The sequence below is a fragment of the Anabas testudineus genome, chromosome 6, assembly GCF_900324465.2.
Source record: "Anabas testudineus chromosome 6, fAnaTes1.2, whole genome shotgun sequence".
In the NCBI taxonomy this organism is placed as follows: domain Eukaryota; kingdom Metazoa; phylum Chordata; class Actinopteri; order Anabantiformes; family Anabantidae; genus Anabas; species Anabas testudineus.
Window position 1 is genome coordinate 7,704,891 of NC_046615.1, and position 22,110 is coordinate 7,727,000.

Sequence of the window (22,110 nt, forward strand, 5' to 3'; positions counted from 1 at the left end):
CAGTGGCTCGTTTCAGAAACATCTGGTGGTTTACATGCAGCACACACCACCTGCCAGACGCCTTGCAGGCAGTGGCACTGCTCGCACCTCTCGGGGTCCGCCCCACAACAATGCAACGACACAGAAATCACCAGGAATATGTAGACAAATTGTGAAGACGACTGCAGAGTAAAATGTAGAGGTTTATAAGTTGTGTCCAGGTTTTGTGCAGATGTAATCAGATCTGAGCAATCTGTCAGCTGATTTGTAAATGCTTAGTCATTACAATGTAGGACAATTGGCAGGGGGGAGTTTTTTTTTCCTAAGATGCATGATTTTCCAGCAAGGCAGGTGAAAATTAGATAACAGTGTAGAAATTACATTTTCGGCAAAACTGTGATGTGTCACCTCCTCTTATTAACAAACTGCTTTGAGATGTCGCTTGTTGAAATATTGCTTTTTCAAATTTGAGTTTCATAATGCACCTTGATCTACAAATGAAAGAAAACAAATTCTTTTTTTTTTGCAGCAGTTAATTCAATTTAATCATAGAAGCACAAGGCATTAACATATTTGTATTTTTTTTTTTTTATCAAATAACATTTATAAAACTATTGTGCAAAACAATGTCCTTTTAATCTTCTTCAAAGGCTCTGCACCAGTGGATAGTCGTAGTCCTCTTAAATTAGGAAATATAACAAGTATGCATAATTTAAACAGCAAGTTGTAAGCTTATACACTATATGTACATTTTTACACAAACCTGGATGTTAAGTGCCCCTTACTCAGTGATAAAGAACAAGGCAGCTACAATCAGCGAGAAAATCAACAGGCTGTACAGAGAAAATTAGAAAAGAAAAACATACTTTTAAGGAGCTTTCCCAGGCATTTGGCTGTTTTAAGGTGTTAAAAAATGACCAGTTTGAAAGGGCATTTTAAAATCTGGACAGGTCAGGACTTTACAAACGTAACAGTAAAACTGGTTGTACATGCAGTCTACTAGCAAATCAAAACAAGACTCACAAAAATACAAAATAAATACATTAAAGTTAACATATTTCAAGTTATTAGCTGACCTTCTAGACTCTCGTCATGATCATGAATTAATCCATCCTCTGCTGCCTGCTACCAAAGGGGTCTACAGAGGTGGGACACAACAAATCAGGCTGAATATCTTTGACCTACACTATGTTTTAATGTGAAATTAATGCCTTTTGAAAGACAGAGAAATCAGAAATGTTTACAGGCCAAAAAGATGTAAAGACGTTGTGCTGACACTTTTTTTTAACAGGAGTTCGTTGCATCTTTGTGCATCACCACTTTTTTTCAAATATTCTTTTAACATTTTTTCTGTTTTTGTTTTTAACAGTCATTTTACATATGTTTTCCAGTATATCTCCTGCTGGGAGTAATTTAGTGTTTATCTAGCTCGCACACATATAGCAGATGGTCCTCAGGAGATTTTCCATGGCTCTTGCTGAGGTGAAGCTTGATTGCGTGCTTAGTGGCAAATTTACGGACACAGAGCTGGCAGCGGTACACCGCCCCATTACTACTGCAGTCATCTTGTGGAGAAAGGAGGGACTCCAAGGGCACTAGTTTCTCAGTGAGAGTGTGGGAGTCTCTGACAGTCTGTTTGGGGGACAGCTTGGCCAGGTCTCTGATTCTGAACCCTAGGTGGGCTTCCAGGTGGCATACATACGCTGCTGGGGTTCGGATCTGTGAGGCACAGTCACTACAGAAGAATATAGGCTGACCGGAGTCCAGATTCTTTAGGAACTTGGTTCTCCCTGTTCTCCTTAGCTGGTACTTGACATTAGCCAGCCAGTGGCTGATGGTGGTCATAGAGAGGCCTGTGAAACGAGATATATGCATTCTTTCCTGCGGGCTGAGGTCATGAATGATATACTTCCCCTCTGATGTCTGCCTCAGGCTTGAGGCGAACTGGGCCTGAAGAAGAAGGAGATGCTGGGGGTTCCAGTTGGAGTGACGTCCTTTGCGTTTGTGGCTGTACAGGGACGTGTCGTCATCTTCATGAGTAGATCCCACAACCTCAGCTTTATCTGTGACCCGGGACCGCGTGGCAGGTTTTGGGACATGGTGAGACTGAGTCAGGTTCCTCAGCATGTCTGAGATATCAGACAATGCATTTTCATGTAGAGGGCTGCTGGATGTGTAGGGAGAGACCACTGTTAGCTTTGCAGGAGAAACAAGAGAGGAAGGGGAGATGGAGGAGGCAGTGGACGAAGGTGTAAGGGGGGCTGATCCCAAAGAGCCTCCTCTTTCACTTTTCCCTTTTGTGAGGTCCATAGGCTGGTCATCACTGGGCTGGCAAAAATTATTATCAACTACACTTTCTATCTTTTTGGTTTGTGAGGGAGGAGCGGCCACAGCAGCCCTCTCAGCCATGTTCTGGCTGAGCCTGGAGAGCAGGCTCAGGGGATCTTGGTTTGGCAAGGAGGGCTTGGCTGCTTTCCCCAAATGAACGTTCATTACTGACTGAAGAGCACTTAGAGGGTTGACAAAGGGCTGCTCTAGAGGAGTATGGCCAGTGATAATGGCGGTGCTGCATCTCAGTGTAGAGGCGAGCGGGGATTTGACTGCTGTCTCTCTCTTGGGTTCTGTTGCTGGGGATGCTCTGTCACTATGGCTTCCCCTGTCACTATTGGCTGGGGTCACTGCCCTCCATTCCCGAGGTGAGTCAGCCTCTCCTCCCCTATGTGATTCTCCAGCTTCACTACTACAGGGGGACAGATGGTTCTCCCTCTTAGGAGACAGCTGCTTAACACTTTGCTCTACTTTTGCTACTTTCTCAGTCACTTTTTTCACTAAGTCCTCCATTGCCTGGAAGTTGTTGGTGGGGAAGGGGGAGGACTGACTAAGTGGCGGGGAAATCAGTGGCTGGTTCTTTGGGAGGGAGCACAGTGCTCCATCGACTCCATTGTACAAGAACTTCATTGGTGAATTCTTTTCCATGCTGCCTTGCTGGAGCTTGAGGGCACTGGGGAACTGGTAGGCTGCATGGATGCTGGGATAGCCCCCCCAACTTGGATTCCCACTCTGTGCCTTGTTGATGGCTGATGTCACAGTGTTTTCCAGTGATTTGAGAATATCCAACCCCCCTTTAGGGCTCTCCTTTAGGTCCTCTTCAGTAAGATAGGTATACTTTGAGATGTCATATTTTTCCTCCTCATCGTCCTCCTCCCCTTCGACAGAAACTGCGACTTGCTTTTCATTCCCCACAGCCTCTTGCTTGGTGCACTCCTCCTCAACCTCCTCCTTCTTTATCTCTTTTAGAGGAGGTGAGGTGGAGGGTGGAGTTGTGGTAGTTTGAAGAGGTGGAGGAGAGAAAGTGGAGGGTGCCAGTGGGACAGACTGAACCCTCTGTTCAGTAGGTGTGGTGACCCTCCCAGGATTGGGAGAGGTGGCCTCAGGAAGTGTTTTGATTCTCTTTCCCACAGAGCTGGTCACCCTGAGGAAGTGTCCTGTCACCATCATGTGGGTTCTCAACTCTTGCAGTGTATTATGGGAACTCCCACACTCCATACACTTCAGGATCTGGAATTTGTTGGATTCAAACTGCCAAGCATAGCTAGCACCATTCTGGTGGCCATAGCGGTTATTAGGGGTGGTATAGGGACTGGAAGAAGGTTTCTGCGAGGGTTCACTCAGGTCTGCCTGTAGGTGCTTAGCTTTCGGGGTTCCTTCTCTTGAACGTGGATAAGAACTAAGGTCCAACCCCGCCAGTCCTCTTTTCTTAGCAGACATGATTTTGGTTGCCACGGGAGCCATGGGCTCCTTTAGAGGCACTTTCTGGTAATGTTTGGTCTTAATCATGTGGACACTGAGGTCCTGGAGGGATTCAAAGGAGTGGCCACAATACATGCACTTCAAAACTTTCTGGGCATCTTCCTTCCCCTCCATCTCCAATAGGGACCGTTTACGTGGTTTTGACCAGCGCTTTGCTCCACCACCTGCCCTATCTTGGTTGTCATCGCGGTAGTGGCCCGTATCATTCATGTGAACTGTCAGCTCCACCAGGGTGTCATAAGCAGCACTACAGCCCTTACAGCGGAATTTACTGGCCCCCGTGAAGATTGAGCCAAACAGCTTTGGGTTTTGCCTGTGGAGCTGGACTGTACTAAAGAGGCTGGGCTCAGACGGAGCAGGGTGACGGCTCTGGGGAGGATGCTGTTGTAGTGTCTTTGCCACTGCAGACTGGTGCCAGTCGTAGCTACTGCTGCTGCAGCTGCTACTGCTACTGGTGCTGTTGCTGCGACTTGGCTTCTCTGTAGAAGCCGACGACTGTGCCTGTGGCGGTGTGGAATTATAGTTCAGCGGTGACCACAAGGGGCTGGTTAGAAAGCTGGAGTAGATAGCCTTCATTTGTTCTAAGGTGTCCATGCATATGGGAGGTGTCTTAGTGCCACCATTCAGAGTTCCTGTGACCAAGTTGCCCTCAGCTTTTCTGGAAGGGCTCTCAAAGTCCGACAGACGGTCACTGGTCTCACTCACATGCGACTCACTGTCCATCTCCTGTCCCGAGAGCTCTACGGCCCCAGCTGATTCCTGGTCACATGACTGCTCCTTGGCAGGCACTGTGTTTTGCTCAACAAACTCATCTTTCATGGATAGGTCATCCTGAGGGGCTGAGGGCAGGTCGTCCGCTTCCACCTCCTCATCCTCCACAGTGTGATCTGTCAGCTCCTTGGGAGAATAGGCTGCAAGGAGAATGGAGACAAAGAGAGAAAGAAAGAGATGAGTTAAATTGCAGGGAAAGAACATGCTATGTTAGAATAACTGGAGAAAAAGTTTCCCTGCTATGTGTGCCCGAGGACTCCCAGGGATAAATGAGCCATCTGTGTGGGAGCCTTTAAAGCTGAGCTGAGAAATTACAGTCATCCCATTTCACCTCATCAACCGTTGAGGTGTTATTTTCCTCTAGGCGAGCCTGTATTTATATACTACCCCAGCCACACGGAACTTATGCCTCCCCTCTTTTAACTCCTTCTATTGGAGGAAAACAAAAAAGAAATATCTTGGCAAAAACATAATGCACCATTTTATTTATCTCAGGGCGCAACAGCTTGAAATGAAAACTAAATCTGAAATTAATGAAGCCCAATCTCACTGTGGCATTCTCCTCTGGGGTAATAAATGAGTTGGATCAACCTCCATCTGTCAGTTAATATGTCTGACGCCTCTTCATCTGCCTCTTCTCTGATTACACACACACACACACACATACATAGAGACACACATGAACACAGACAGAGCCTATGTTGAAAAAAATTCAAGAAAAGGGATGTGAGAATTTTGTTGATGAAATTTTGACTTGTTAGATTGACATGTCACACTGTCATCGGCACTGAATCCACTGATACTGTAGGTGAAAGAAGAAGCTGCATTCTTAAAAGGAAACCAGTGCAAACAGGTGTTAAATCTCATGCGAACATTTCACACATCAAAAAAAAGAAACAAAAAAGACATGAACTAAATAAAGAGACGAATAAAATGAGACAGAGGCGAAAGACGATGAGGTGAGATTGAAGATAGTCATGATTACGATGCATAAGCGACCTGTCACTTTGCATACTGGCACCCACTGCTCACATGGAGAGCGATGATAAGTGTGTGTGTGTGTGTGTACATGTGTTTGCATATATGTGTCCTACTGGCCTTCAAATATACCCATACACAAACTCCTATTTCTGCTGTGGCACTGAGCCTACACACTCAACACCAGCTCACCCACCACTCACCCCCTTCTTCCACAGTGTCACTATGCCCTCCTCCCTCATTTCCTGTCCACCTCACTCACTAAACCGCTCAACTTAGGGAAAAGCAAATAAACTCTGAAAATAGTGGATGGCCTGTGGACAGGTCTTAGGCCATTTGGACAATATTGTAAACTAAGACAAATGCCAAAGAAAGAAGCTGTAGGTATAGGCTTTAAAGGTTTTTGTATTCACACAGTTGAGCTTGTGCACGTGGACGCAAACACACGCACACATACACACATGCTGTGACTAAATCCTTCATTCCCAACATCGCCCCACACATACACGTCCAGTCTAAACAAAAATGTCATAGCTGAAATAACTCTCATTTCCAGTGCTAACAGCCAATCTCTAGGCAGCCATGCGGCTGGCGCTGGTCTGATTTGGGCCCTGGGGGCACAGTCAGCAGGCAGCCCCACTGAGAGGCCAGCCTAATGGAGACCTGGCAGGTGCGGCCCACTCTCTGTCCTCCCGGAGATTTGGTTTGTCACTGGGTATCCATTACCTGCCATTCTCCGCTGATAGGCCCAGACAGCCCTGATCAAAAGATGTCGTCGGGCCCCAGTCCGCTTGGCAGTCAGTGGCATGTCGTTTGTAAAAAGGGCCAAGCAGGGTGTAAATAAAATGACATGATCACTTCCCCGGCCCCTCATGTTCTGGACACAATTATGATAATGTGGACGTGGAAGGGAGGGGAGGGAGGGGTCTGGAAGGATGGAGAAGGGGGTGAGGAGGTAAATCGCTCACACTCGGGCAAACACGCAAAGGGAGATATCTCGCTGCTACCAGTGCTGAAGCGATTGCCCACACCCTCTTTCCTTTTGCTTTACTTTCCTCTGGAAGGTATTCGTGTCGGATTCTCATTTGAAAGAGGAAATCCATCCAGGATGAGGTAGTTAATGTGTTTGTGTCCTGACTAGCTGGTCACAGATGTCAGCTTGCATCAGGCGTGCCTGGAACACCACTTGACCAAGTTGTCAGGTCACGTTTCTCTTCCTCAACAAGAAAATATTCCACATTTTTCTTCACATTGTCTAGCCATTTCAGCAAACTATTGTTATATCAAATTTCATGTCACATTCATAGGCCCTCTAAGGCCTCTCTCTGTGCCTTAACTCGGTAGTAAATGTTTTACATTTCATACTAATAGATCTGTGGCCCTTTAGGTTATTGTTCATTTGTCATTAAGACTAGATAGCATAGAGAGGAGGGGTAGTCCAAGAGGACCAGCTATAAAACCTACAGAGTCTAGCCCTGCTCCCAGGCAATTTAAAATGCAAAACAAAAACCATTATGTCTGAGCACTATCTGTTAATTTAATCCCCAATGACTGATAATCCATCACACAGGGCGACAACCACATCCAATTATTCTCCCTGGCTTGACTGACAACAGAGGTGATTTATCAAGCTAATAAAAGGTGATGGGAGTATAGAGGCTCCCTTAGAATAAAAAAAAAGAAGATGATTATGAATACAACAATACTCTTGGATGCAGTCTTAACTAATATCTAAGCATATGGCATAGGGCTAATGTATGAGTTCTCCTAGTGTGTGTGAAAGAGAGAGACGGAAAGTGCGTGTGTTCTTGTACTGATAAAGTGAGCTTGCCATGTGGAGGAATGACAAGAATCATTAGGTTCCATTAATGATTCTTTTGGGTTGGGGGGGTGGAGGGTGCGGGGGGGTGGACAAGACGGATAGAAGGTACACTTTTAACATGTCAGTCACGGATCACACAGGAACGGCAATAAAACATTTACACAAACACAAAGGACTGCAGAAAAAGACAAGTCTCGTGTGCAGAAACACACATTTCACCTTAAGATACACAACCTCCAAAAACACCCCCACATAATTATAAATAAAGCTAGTCAGTCAGCACTCCCCACACAAACACTCGTACACACAGATAGATGCAAGCGATGAGGAAAGACAGTGACATCTTGGCATGCAGGAAGGCATTTCTGTGGAGTATCATTTTCATAAACATAAGGGCCGCAGACGAGGAGGGAGAGATCATCTGATAGAAATACTGCAGTGCTGCTCTGACGATCAGGAACAACAGACAGGGCAGGGACAGGGGGTGATTAAGCAGGAAGGTACTGTGGCTGCCTCTAAAGCAGAGCCTTTCAGTGTCTTTCTCTCTGTCTCTTTTCCTCTGTCCCATGGGTTATTTCTCTTCAAGTGCTGCTGAAGCCACCGTCTGTTTTTTGAAGCTGTGTTTTAAATAGGCCTCATATGCATGAGTTATAATAGAAAGACCAAAAAAAATAAATAAAAAAAATTAAAGAATAAATCAATCATCCATTTTTCAAACAGAAATCTTTGAACTTGTTGCAAGATTATCAAAGTCGAGACGAGCAACCAATTGGATCACTGTATAAATTTGAATGTGTTTTAGCAAATTTGTCAAAATGCAGCCCAGTACCTCTTTATCAAGTCACAACTAAATCCTTTTCCTTTACTTAAATCAGTCCCTTGATAACCAAAGTGCATATTCCTAGTCTGGCCTCCGCAGCTGGGGAAACAGACTGGGAGTCAGATCACACCCAGCAGCAGCAGGGTAAACAGGATGTGTCATTAAAAACCCTACCTGAGTCTGACCCTCATATGACTGTAACCTTGCCACAGGCACTGTGATTTAAAAAAAAAGGGGGGGTCTTTTGTTGGGTCATAATGAGCACAATATTTAATCTGTGCTGAAAATATTTGTATATTGGAGAAAAATGTGTTTTGAAAAATTGATGTGCAAAGATATAAAGAAGAAGAAGACGTGTACATTTACAGACAAATGCTTGAATGTGAAATAATCTGCATAGACCGACGTAATGTAAAATGTAAATTTAGTGTGAACATTTTAGTTTATTATGCACATAGAAACAAGAAACAAGGATGCTTAATTAGTGTGATATTTATATGGAGTTAAATATGTTTGATCACCTTAATATGAATAACTTTATTGCGTAAACAAAGAGAATTGTACTGTGCACAAAGACACCAATGGAGTCCAGGGAGGACAGAGGAAGTAGCCCATATGGGTGGTCCCTTATAGCTTGCTGTAAAGATTACAGGAAGAGTTTTACTACATCGTTCAAAGGGAACATAAATCAAACAGAAACAGAAAAAGATTTTTGATTAGATTGTTACTGGTTTCATAAATTCTAAAACTATGTATGACTGTGTGATTTTATTCTGTAGACACTTAAGAACTAATACACACTCTGCTGCAGTTCTTGTATAAAAGACGACACCTAAAGAAAGTTTATTATTATTATTTTGCAGGAGAGGAGCAGAGGAAAGATGACTTTTGATCATACAGTTAATTGGTGATCCGACAGCATGGCTCTGAGAGGAGAGTGTTAAACCTAAGATGTGTACAGTATTTCACCAGTGCCCTTAAACCAACACAGCCCCTCAGCAGGGGTCTCTTACAGGCAGGAAAGAACTTCAGAACACTACAGCACAGGAAGTCACCTCAGTCTCAATCAAAAAAAAAAAAAAAAACCCAAACCCTCAACTTCCACTCATGCTCTCAAGTTTCCCAGCCGCCTTAAACTCTTTAAATAGATTAGAATAATTTAGTCCAAAACAGCCCCATTCTGTCAAAATAGCAGCAGATCAGTAACATACCTAAAATGCTTTTCTGTTGTACGCATTTGTCAATGTAACACACTCAATCAAACTGAGTTCTCTCCCTCCTTTGCCTTTGATCCTTGCAGGCTGGCTTAAAGTCCCACGAGAAAATATGTAACAGGTGATCTGTGGCCATTTGAAAAATTAACAAGTCCTGACATAAGTCGCTCTTGACCAGAGACAGCTATCAAGCGCTGCTCACATTCCATTTCTTAAATACCAAACGGTGCTAGCACATTATTCTCATACAACCTATCACGTTACAAACATCATGGACGTCTTTGTCAGATTTTATTTGTGTGTGTTCTCTACCCCCTGATGGTATTGTGAATACATTGTGTCCGCCGATTGTAGTACAGGATGTGTGATATGGGAGATGGGAAAAACAGAGAGGTCATTCTGGCCCCAGGCAAAGCTTAGGGCTGAACCTTGTCAATGCACATATGAAGAGGAGAGAGACTCGGATAGAAAAGCAACGAGAAAGAGGCTGAGAGAGGAGGAACACGGAAAAACAAGCAGGCACTCAATAGATTCAACTCTCGTCCGATTGCGCTGTTATGACTGGACCTCAAAGCTGCCAGCTGCACATAGAGACCTTCAGGAATTGAAAATTCATCTTGTTTATCTCACATGAGACACGAACACATGCGTGTGTTACTAACGCTGACACCAGGCGACCGATCTCATAAAGTGTTGGTTTGAAACTTGATGCAGCCACAATAAGTGATAAACATAATGGAAACAAACTAAATGAAGAACTTTTCCACAGGTGCAGATCCAAGGGCAGTAATAAGGATCAGGAGTCCGCGGGAAGGCGATGTTCCAGTTTGACGACCACATCAAGCCCGTCTCATCTGATGATATGTAGTCAGTCAAACTTCCCTATCCCTCATCTCTGCCTCTTTGTTTTCGTCTTTCTCTCTACAGGTCTTACTCGAGCATTTCTCAAACGAAGCTCCGTGAAGCAGAACCACTGTTTATTTTCCCATTCCTTTAACTGTTTAGGCCTCAAATGACAGTGATGTTAAAAGGTCACCAGGTTCCATGAGGGAGGCTCAACAGGAGGACAGAAGTCTGAAAGTGATTTTGAACATTTCAAATTTAATCTCAACTAAACTATTTAGGAATCCATCAGACTGTCCTTATCACTGTCTTGCGAAAACGGCATGCACTAAAACTATGGTAGGAAGAACAGATTAAACAGATTCGATTCAACAGCCAGCTCAAGTAATAATGTGAATGTTCATATATCTGTTCAGCTCCAGTTTGAATGTAAAACCTCGTCTGAGCCACTTAGCGTTTCTTTGCTACATGAACTTAATAGTAAAGCTGACTCAGTTACTATCATGTTGGCCGTGTAGCTGGGTACATTTCTGCTGCTGCTGTCTTTTTCTTTTTTTTTTACAATTCCTGTAAGTTGCCTACAACACAGGACAGGTCTGATATCGGGTCTAATAAAGTCGGGGCTAGGAGTGGGACAACCAAACCCTACTCACAATGCACAGCTGCTGCCATGATTGCCTAGCAACGAAGAGGTGATGGACGCAGCCTGAAGATGGATGGCCACCATAAATCACAGTAGTGTGTAGGAGGAGGAGGAGGTTGGAGACAGATAGAGGGACCGAGACGAGGACAAAAACAAAACAACAGTTTGTTCACTTTTCTGTAGCACAGGCACATCTGGCCTTGCCTTGACCTCTCACTGTACTCTTTTATCATGATTTGGGGGGGGATGATGCAAGGTTGGAGATTCTTTTGGGCAAAGCTAAATGGAAACTTCTAGGTAATCATTACAGGCAGTTATGTTGGATCCAATAGATATTTTTTAAATAATCTAAAATAAGCTGTGCTGTCTTTCACATGCCCTTAAGTGTCTAGAGCCTTTCACGATTCCACTAACTTTTTTTGAAGATGATAATAATGACACACTACACCTTTCATAAAGTAACCCTTCAGGCAAGGCAATCTGGGTAGTGTAGTTGTGGCATAAACATCCCTGGGCTATCTGATTATGGCCTACTGCTGCGGCACTGGTGTCTAGTAACACTCAGAGAGAGCGCTCAGTCATCCATCACACAGTGAGTGTCTGTCTAAGGCTTTCCACCCTGCTTCTTCTCGTCCTGGCTCTCCAGTTACAGCCATACATGGCCGGCCTAAATAATATTCTTCATGATAAATGGCACTATAAGCCTGGTATCCATCATTAATCTGATTTTTAAAGAAGCATCCATCTTGGAGAGAGCCTGTTAGGGCCACGGGAGAGCAGAGCAGCTCGGGTTCATTTAAAGGCCAGGCTGCTACATGAGTGATACCTGTCAGCCCTGTTCATCAGGGAGTAGCTCACACACACACACACACACACACACATATTAAACATTGACGCCATATGGCCACCCATGTGTGCACATGTGTAGTACACACGTCTCCATGGTGTCTATGCATTTTCCTTGCGCATACATCATGAGTGCACCAACACCAACACACTTGTCGGACTTGTATACTCACAAAGCATATTTCTCCCCTTCTCTTCATTCAGACATCTAGAGACGTGCCACGGAAGAACATTCTGTCACTCATCAAAACACAAGTCAGTGTAACTCAATCCTCCCTGTCATCTCGAAAAAATCTCCCCACCCAAACACTTCTCCTTAAGGGTTTCAGGAAAACTCACTCTTCCCTGGAAAAACTCTCTCTCTCACCCAGACACTAAGGATGACCGTCTCTTTTCTCTGCCTCTCTCTTTCTCTGTCTACTCCATTTCTGTCCTCCTCTTTGTTTCTCTCAGTCCACTTTCTGCCTTGTTTTCCCCTCTTTCACTCTCTCTTTCTCTTCCTCTCTGCCCCCTATCCACCTCCCTTCTCTGTGTGTCTGGTAAAGCCTCTTTGATAAATGACACACGTCACCGTGTCAGAAGCGAAGGGTGGGTCAGTGATAAATGACTCTGTTGAAAAGGAAATCGGCTCTCTGGCATGGCTGGGCTATTCTCCTCCTGGATTGGGTTTCAGGACCCCTGAAGACCGGAGCGGCTCAGTTTCCCCCGAAAAGAGCACACATCCCACTAGGCTCTGACGCTCTCTGCCTCTGGGAGGGGTGGGAGACTGAGGGAGAGGGTGGATGGGAGGTGGGGTTGGAGGGATCCAGTCTGTCCCAATTGTCGCCACAGTGCAGCTGGATCTATCACAACAGCGATGGGACTATTTTTACAAAGCCTCCGACTCAGTGCCCAGACAGCAGTCCCGGCTGTGAGCACACCGAGAGCTGAAAGGGAAGAGTGGATGGCGGTTTTCAGTGTGTGACACTACTACAGCACTTACACTCCTCTTTTTCTCCTGAAGCCCAACCCTGTGGCTTGACATCTGCCAAGTGTGTGTTAAAAAGAAAAGAAGGCCCATTTCACCGCCCCCGCGCTTCTACTCCTCATCATCCCCACCACCAGCACCACCTCCTCTTCCTCCTCCTCTGCCCTCTTTCTCTTCTCTTACACTCTCTCTTTCACTCACTTGCTGGCAGGGTGGCACTGTTATCTTTACACAGGCAGGATTTATGGAGTCAGGGCCTATGGCAAAAACAAAAAGGCATCTGTCAATACCTGTGGGAAACACTCTGTCAGCTTTCCTCCTCCTCCTTCCACTGGTGCTCACAGCCTCATTAGGTATGCACTTATCAGACACATAGATCACAGACGTGACTCAACCTCACCGGAATCCTGCCACAGAACTTTCATTAGCAACGGGGCCTGCGAGGGCCAAAACATTCGCCGCACTCACACCTGAAAACAGCACTAGTGGAGGCGTGTTGTTGTTAATTCTCGCTAACGCTGTCAGTCCGCATGTCGGTAGAACAATTAAGTCCCTGCTCGTGCTCCCCTGCTGCTTCCGTAAGGGCATGCTTTTCACACATAAACAACAGGAAGGCAGACAGATATGTATATATATATATATATATATATATATATATATATATATAAAAGAAAAACAGCTTACATTCATTTAACGTGCTGCTTTTATAGCCCAGTCACAATATGTGTACATGTGTCTGCAATGTGTGCCGCGAACGCTCGTATCTTTACTAGCATCAACAGTGCCTGCCTGTGTACTATATGTTGTGATTCTGAGTTGGCATACAGTATACAGTATGCGGCAATGTGTGAAGACAGAGAGAAGGGAAGGGAAGAGAAGAAGAAACTACAGGGCTCAGGGAATTACGTGTATGGCCTGACCCAGCAGGTGGTCTACAGTTACAGCTTCTTTCATCACTATCACAAGCTAAACCGCACATACACACTCCAACCCAACAAATCAGTGCTTACCCAATCTAATCTGAGCGTGCGCGCGCGCACACACACACACACACACACACGCACCAATGCACGACATGAGTGATGGCTGCCAGTCTGGCAGCTATAATCCTGACCCTGCAGAAAGAAGAAACTGTTGCTGCGGAGCCTGGTCCAAATAAGACTCCCCCACTCGTCTCCTTCTGTGTCAGACTCTCTCGTACACACTCATGTACAAATGGCAAACTACAAGTTAAAGGGAGTGAGTGTCTTTCTCTAGTGTGGCCTGCAAGTGCACTCCACATGCAACGCTCTGGATACTGTAAATACGCTGACACCCTTCTGCGGACATGCTGTACAGTTTAGACGTTCCAGTGAAATAGCCGCGTCACTGCCCACATGCTGTAAAGCCAACGCAGACTCTCTGTTAAGTAGTCGAGTATTTCAACTTTCTGCTGCCATTTCAACCGCTCCAGGCCTCGGGCTTGTGGTAAAGTTAATCAGCAGCCCCATAGGAAGGAGGTCTGTATTTCCACAGCTGGGAGAGTCTCTCTCTCTCATGTTTGCTCGGCTGTTTACGTGGCCAGCTGCCCTTGGTTGTTAAGAGCACTCAGACCTGACCCAGGTACGCAGGCCCATTTGTCACCTGCAGCGGAAAATTGAGTTACAGCACAACCAAAGGCGGGCGGCTCTGTGTAATATCAAGTTGATTACATCAAAGTGGTGGCAAACCTCATTGGGCTGGGCACCCCGAGCTTGTCATCTCCAATCACAGAGCCTGTCAGGACTCCATCAGCCTCACGGCTAATTGGACCAACGCTAATGAAGCAGGCAAAACAAGTTTTCTACTGTGGAGAGAGGAACCCTCTCAGACAGAGGAAGGAAAGAAAGAGAGCGAGAAGCGGAGAGACTGTGTGTTTGAGAGACAATGAGAGAGCAAAGTGGGGTGGGTGTGTGTATGTGTGTGTGGGGGGGTAGATTTTTCATGCAAGTCTCAAGGTTGCAGTGGGCCGACTCTCCCCCTAAGTCCCTAATCAAGGCCCATCATCTGTCATCCTTTTCTTTGCTCTCTCTATCACCATGCTCTGTGCTGCAATCAATTCATCATCACCCTTTGTGTGCCACTGAACAGTTGACAACTTTATAACTTGCAGCTGCACAAGCTGACTGACAGGGGTGGAAGGGGAGCATGAAAAAATGAAGAAATGAATAGATGAATGAATGAACAAAGAAGCGTGGTTTTCAGGGAGAAAAAGTTGTTTTCTAAAAACACAAAACGATCTATATTACAGCCTTTTATTCCCTTTCGTCAACAGAGAAACAGCAGTGTAGCAGGGAGGAGAGAGAAGAGGAGGAGATGGGAAAAGAAGAAGAAGGGAAAAAAAAAAAAGAAACATCCTTCTCACTGATCTGAAATCAGAAAGCTTTCAGTCATTCTTTATGTGCTCCCCGCGGCCACTCTGAGCCAGTGAGCATGTACATTAGGCTGGGGCATTTTGATGAAATAAAAGCCCAGGCCAGCTTATGGCTAAACAGAATGGGAGCACTCACTCAGCCTGTCTCTGATTGACCATTAAAGCCATTGATGAATGGGCCTGTCAGGGGAGAGACAATTAAATCAAACATGAAACAAAGCCGTTGTGACGGCCCGGTCTGACAGAGCAAACCCATTCCTCCCCTCCATTACATAGCACACGGCTCCTTTTACAACCCCTAACCCACTCCTCCCACCTCCTCTAGCCACAGAGAGTGTGTGTGTGTGTGTGTGTGTGTGTGCAAAGTGAACAAGTGAGCATGTGCACATGGAAGTGTGATGTTCTCTACTGGACGTGTGTGTGTGTATATGTGTGTGTGTGATGCCTCACTGTGAAAGCACTTTGTCTCTCCTTCTTTCACTTTTTGGTGAGTCAGTTGACCATCAGAGTGAGACAGGAAGAGTGTGTAAATGTGTGTGTGTGTGTGTTAAAAAGTACACAGGGCCTTTCAAAGTGGTTTAAACGTGACGTCAGGTGCCTGCAGCACATGGTGGGAAGTGATTTTCTGATGCAAATCGGGAAGGATCAGATCAAAGCCGCATGACAGCCAATCAATCAACCGTCAAATCAGACATGGCAACTGTCGATTATGGCTCCTTCCAGCCCACGAAACCCCATTGTCTGCTCTCAAATTGTTTATCTAATCCCAAGAAAAGAAAAGAAAAAAAGCTCAGAGGTAAGGCTTTTTTTTTGCCGCTTGTGCAAAGAAGTTATGCGCTCGGATCAAATGCGCACAAAGCCCTTGTGCCCCCCCCCCACACACACACACACACTTTATGGGACGTACGCCTCGGGGCGCTCACCATTACGAAAACACAGCTTATTTCTAGAGAGTTTACTGTCAACGAGCAAACGCGGATGCCATTTAGGAACCGTAAACTATCAGGGATTTCAATTTGGGAATAATAGGAAGTGAAAGTTTACAGCGGCCAACTCATCCGATTGTGGCGTGGAGAGCGAAAACACCAAGAGAGCAGGTCATTGAACACAACACGAGAAAAGGGGGAAAGAAGGTAACAGTTTCTATGAGGGGGGGGGGGGGAACACAAGAGTGACAAAGCGCATCGTTAGCAAACACAAAGTGGAAACGGAAATGCAGTGACTGTAAAGTGAGCTTTACAAAACAAAAGGTAACATCCGCAGCTTTGTGCCACTAAAGCTGCTTTTTACGCACATTCTGGTTACATCCGCGAACACACACACACACACGTACCTGCTGCGCGCTTGGGTGCCTCCTGTTTCCTTCGTGGCATTTTTTAATTTGTGGGAATTTCCGCGAAAGTCTTCTTCTTTTTCTTTTTTTTTTTTTTATTTCATATACTCCCTCGCCGTATCCGGGAAGATCCACCTCTACTCACACACACACACACACACACACAAAAAAAAAAAACAGATTCACGCCTTCGTGTAGTAGACTGCACAACATCGGGGAGTCCGATGGAAGGAAAAACTCAAAATCATCGTTACAGAGCAGCAGCATGCGGTGAAAAGTCAGCGGAAAAATAAATAAGCGAGGTGGGGGCAAAATGTTTTTCTTGTGTGTGTGTGTCTGCGCGCGTGTTTATATGTGTGTGTGTGTGTGTGTGTGTGTGTGATCGCGTTAAGAATGTCAGCGGTGAGAGCCAGCGTCCACCTCGGCTGCCTGGTCTGGCAACAGGCAAAGTTGAGGGATAAGAGAGATGATCGCGTCACTCACAGCAGGAGAATGGGCAAACCCACCGCTCCGTTAACTCTTTAGGCGTCGGAGAGGGGCAGACGCCGCACTCCGAGTGTCCTCCCACCTCCGCTCTCACATGAGTCACGGCTCATGCGCTATTAGTTGATTATTACACACTGTAGGGTGATCATTACCAGCCACACACACACAAAAGAACAAAAAAAACAAACCACAAAGCGTCTTGGAATCCTATTCCGATAATGTCATCGGATATGTGTCGTGTGTGTGTGTGTGTGTGTGTGTGTGTGGATTCATCGTCAGTGAGTTTGATCTTTCTCTGTATTATTTGAGTTTTACCCGCGATCCTTACATTTTTTTTAGAGATCGTGATTGGTATAGTGAAAAAACACTTTTTTTTTTGTTTTAATATGTAAATAAACTACATAAAATAACAACTCATAATCATTTTTGATAAAACGAACTCTTCTTAAAGCTTTTTAGATTCATGATTATAATTAGATTTCACCGAGTCTCTGAAACTACTATAGAACAGTATTTCTTACAGATCTATTGGACTTAACATTGTACTTATTATCAAACTTCTAATAATAAACCTTTTTCTTTTCTATATCCTCTTTATATAATATTACATCACATTAGATTCAGCTTAACTCTCATTTTAGAAAGTTGATATAGATTTTTATATATGTTTAAGATAAACAAAGGTGGGAAATGAACAACAAACCAAAAGGGGCAGTGTTTGTCAAATGTAATGTATTAACAAAAACAAACAAATAAACACACACACGCAGACAGATTATGTTGTATGTAGTACTTACAGCAACCTTAGTAATATAATTATATAATTTAAATGAGAAAAATGTACAGTTGAACACGGTTGAGTGAAATACAGTGTGCTAAATGTAATGTACATGTATGTACCAGGAAGTGAAAAAGTAAAACACAGTGAGCCCTGGAGCCAGTGGCCTTTACACGTTTCCAAAAACGTGTTTTCATTAGAAATATATGCTCAGGTTGGCTACAGCATAAAGCTTATAAGTGATGTAAAAATCTACTCAGCAATCCCCCCTCCTCACTACCCCGAAAATGCAAACATGCCTGATGCTAATTTAATGTGAGCAGTTAAACGTTAGCTTTCATCACAGTAAAAGCATCAATTCTCCCGTATATCCACATTAGGTAGAGATCAAAGCCAGTTCAAGGAAGGAGCATTAAGTCTTAGTGCCGAGGTGGTTTTTTCACCATTTGTCTCTCTTTTTTTTCTCCAGCCGGCGGTAGGCTATCTCTGCAGACTGGGACGGTCCCGGGTCTCCCATTGTGCCTCTGATGTGTGCTGACCCCTGCCAGCGAAACGATACATACCAATAGCAAAACATGTTGTGTGTGGGTGCTTGATGCCACACACACAAGTTCAGCACGCACACAAATGAAGAGGCGAGTATTCAGCCTCACTCTCTCAGAAATCCCAAAGACTGCACACAAATGGTAACATACATACACCCCTTTTCTCCGTCTGTCTCTTTCACTCAGACACACACACACACACACACACACACACACACACACATTTGCACATATGCACGATCATCAGTATTAAAGGCCTTCCTGATCTGGACTCGCCCCTGCTTCCCTGTTTCTAAGAGCACAGAGGCTCTGTCCCCTGTCATTTTAACAACTTGAAATTACAACCCAAATGGAATGTCAGGGGTTAGCCATGTCTCTAAGACAACTATGTGAATATATTTCCTCCTATGGACTTGCCCCCATCATGACCTCCCCCAAGGAACAAGAAGTAACCAGGTGATTGGCGTTTTTACAGCCAAATTAAACCGTCTTGCAGTCTTCAGAAGCCAGGAGGAGAAAGAAGCCATTCCAAAATTAGTGAGCCATCATCGTGACAGAAAGTAGCAGGGACATGGTGTCATCCAGCTACTGTATCGATTAACCCATAAACAGTATATGGCCTCTACACTGTGTCTCTCCCAGGCTTACACTGTAAATGGAAGTTGTCTCAGCTGTGTCTTGCTTCCCTGCGTGCATTAAAACCCTGATATCTAGAGACTGCGTCAAACATGTTTGGCTGTTTAGTACATGATGAAAATAGCATCTTATGCATATCATTAGTTAATTGCAAACTATATCATGCATGCTTGTAGCGCTTTAAAATTATTGTTGTGATGAAAGTAGAATGTGAAGTTTTTGAGCCCACAATTTTTACAGACTGTATTATGCCACTGTTTTAAAATATGCAATTTGATACAGGAAGTGTGCATATTAAAAAAAATATATTCAGATTCTTTTCAGTACAGGACTATGTGTGATTTTCTCTTATGTCAGGTAGCCATGCTGCATTATTCCCTTCTTCTTGCTCTTGACACCAGGATTATCATAAAAGAGGTACGTCTGTCAAGCCTGCATTGATTTGCACACAAGTTCGCCCAATCAATCTCAAAGTTGCGATTAAAAAGCGCGAGCTGCTTCTATTTTTCTATTGAAATCTTTTGGCAAAAAGAGAGAGGCCTTTCAATTTCATAGCCTCCAGAACACTCAAGTATTCATTGCGCTCTACTTTTCGCTTTCAACCTCTCTGCGGGAGGCAGGACTCATGACATCTATGTATGCTGCTCCTATTCATGATGCTATTCAGCCTTCAGATGTGTGCTGCAAGTGATCCCTCAATACCATCAGATCGCTCTTATTGGCATGATACCAGTTATGGGCCTGTCCAGAAAAGCAACACAACAGTGTCAGAGTGCAAACTGACAGTTCTTTTCTCACGAGAGTCCCACTCCGCACCTCTTTGCTCCAATCTACGGACCGGTCTTCCATTATACGGCAAAGTTTCGCTGCTTTGTTGAAAATACTTCAGAATAAAACGCAAAACACAGTGAAATGACTTTGAACAGGGTTTCCATTTATTTCCTGCATACAGAAACACGCGGGTGTCTGTGTGCATGCTTTGTTGACTTATCTGTGTATTCATGTGGGTATGTTCATGTGTGGGAGTGGGTGTGTAATGCATGGCCCTGTTGAGAAGAGTGATTGCTTTATTCCTGCCTTGTAGGTGCTATGGGGGCCGGGGCCGTGGCTTTGGGCAGCTGTATGGATGGCTTGAGGAGGTCTCCATCATTCATAAAGCACACTCCTACATGTAGAATTGATCTTGCAAAGAAACAGGGTGGCAATAGCAGTTCATCAGTCTTCCCCAACCACAAATCACTCTGAGGTGTCCCCCCTCTCTCACCCCCCCCAGGGGAGAGGTGACACCATTGTCAGTGCAGCGGTCCCCTCGGACAACAGAAGGGGCAGGGCAGGAACTCTCGCTTATATGGTGGCCCCAAAGTGTCCAGCCAGAAGTGAACAGCGTTCGTGTGAATATCCACAGCGAAGCTCAAAGAATATCTTCCCTGAAAATAATGTGAAAATAAAAAAGACCAATGCGAGTGCATTGGCTGACAATGCAGCTAAATCAAGCCATAAAAATAAATAATGTCCAACTCTTTTTCTATTATCTGTTTGAATACACATTTTCTTAATGTATCGTCGCTGTTTAAAGAGTGCAGAAGACATATATCAGACACAAATGATGATTCAGAAGGGGAAAGGAGGCCCAATTGCTATATTAACTCTCATTATTCAAAAAAGGGATTAATTTTGAAAATGCACCTACACGCCAGACTCTGAAGTCAAACAGGTTTTATAAAGAATGCATAATTAAAGCTACCTTTACTCATAGTGTTTAATATATGCATCTCTGCCTATTAATAACCCAGGTGATTAATTTGTGTAAATCAGCTATGTATGGCACCCAGTAATTTCCACTCCTGTAAAGAGAATTGGCGAGATGAAGTTCTTGCCTTTGGCCTTGGGTTGCACATTACACTCATCTTACATTAGGGCACATACAGCACTTCTCCTGTTCCTTCCTCCTCCCTCTGCTGCTGCTCCTCATACCGTTTGCACTTTGTCATTGATCTTCATTCTAAAATAATCTCTTATCATTTCTCATTGTGAGCCTGCAGAGAAACCTTTTCCACATCCCAATTCATTAGCTTCAAACTGAAAATAGAAAAGCTCAAGGAAAGGTGGACATGTGATGAAGTCTGAGAGTAAGCACCTTTAAAATATGTCCAGCACTCCACCTTAAACACTGATGATCTTTCTTTAAACCTTTGACGTGCTACATATTTCTCTTTTGGGCCATTTGTGCCCTAAAGCACCAGCTGCTCACAGTAAATAATGACTTTTCGGCTGCAATGTTGTCACTCTCCCCTCGGTTTTCAACCCTCTCCCTTGTTATCAAGCTGTATAGTTCAGTTTTCACTTTGTGTCTTCATTAAAAAAACATTAACATTCACAAACTGAGTGGGTCAGACAGAAAAGGTCTCCTTAACATTTCTTAGGGCATCTCCCCTGACAGCCAACAAGCACTTTCTCTTTTCTCAATCACTGTCCGCACAGGAGAGGAGAAGCAGTCAGTATGTGAGATGAAGTTAGATTTAGAAGTAAATTATTATGAGAAATCTGATAAGGTTCATTTTTTAGGGGTGGTAGATGAGTCCACGCTGTTTCAATTAGCACACTTCTGATTGTAGAGGCAGAACTCAGACGATTGATCAAGTCTCTCTCTGTTCTTCTCTTTTCCCTTCCTCATTGCCCAAAAGACCCTTTTTAAATATTCAGGTAGATTATGAATGGTTACACCCCTATCTATTTTTATCTCCTTTATTGACAGAATTACATTTATATGGAGTCAAGGTGAGAGATTTAATTTAAGACTCTCGCAGAACTGCTCAGAATATTTAGTCAAAGACTGATGAAAGAACAGTGATTTATATGATTAACTCTTTTTTACAGAAAAAAAGTTTAACACAGGATCAGTGTGAGTATGCTGGGCTTTGGTCACATGTGCAATTCTGAGCAAATTCAGGGATATTTCAATAAGTTTTATGAGCTGTGGTCTCTGAGTGACTAATAATTGTGGCGTTACCTTGTTATGGAAATTCAAAGCTACGTCTGGCACATTGCTCCTCTGATGTCACGTCAGTCTGCTTAGTGCTGTCAGCTTGTGTTTGAGAGAAGGCTGATTTCTCTCTTTCCCCTTCCTTCTCAGGCGGGGAACATAAAAGGGAGGATGTTTATGATGGACGGGCAGCTTTTTAAAGAGAAGCATCACAGGGTGTTGGATGGGAGGGATCCGAATCAGCACGGCTGTGATGTGACGAGA

At 44.3% G+C, this 22,110-nt stretch overlaps 1 protein-coding gene and 1 long non-coding RNA gene across 3 annotated transcripts; one reads left to right on the plus strand and one right to left on the minus strand.

Moving 5' to 3' along the window:
- Positions 1–509: 509 nt before the first annotated feature.
- Positions 510–16,945, minus strand: tshz3a (teashirt zinc finger homeobox 3a). Of its 2 annotated transcripts, XM_026366258.1 has the most exons (3): positions 16,419–16,493; positions 12,895–12,950; positions 510–4,700 (listed from the first exon to the last, which is right to left on the minus strand). In XM_026366258.1, exon 3 carries the CDS (start codon positions 4,606–4,608, stop codon positions 1,393–1,395), a length of 3,216 nt encoding a protein of 1,071 aa, XP_026222043.1. In that variant the 5' UTR covers positions 4,609–4,700; positions 12,895–12,950; positions 16,419–16,493; the 3' UTR covers positions 510–1,392. The 2 variants fall into 2 exon arrangements, with proteins under 2 accessions (XP_026222043.1, XP_026222042.1); XM_026366257.1 differs by lacking the exon at positions 12,895–12,950 and having other exon boundaries at positions 16,419–16,945.
- LOC117152867 lies at positions 16,632–19,186 on the plus strand. The gene is made up of 2 exons (XR_004463382.1): positions 16,632–16,720; positions 18,152–19,186. It is a non-coding gene; the product is annotated as an uncharacterized LOC117152867 (long non-coding RNA).
- Positions 19,187–22,110: the final 2,924 nt, after the last annotated feature.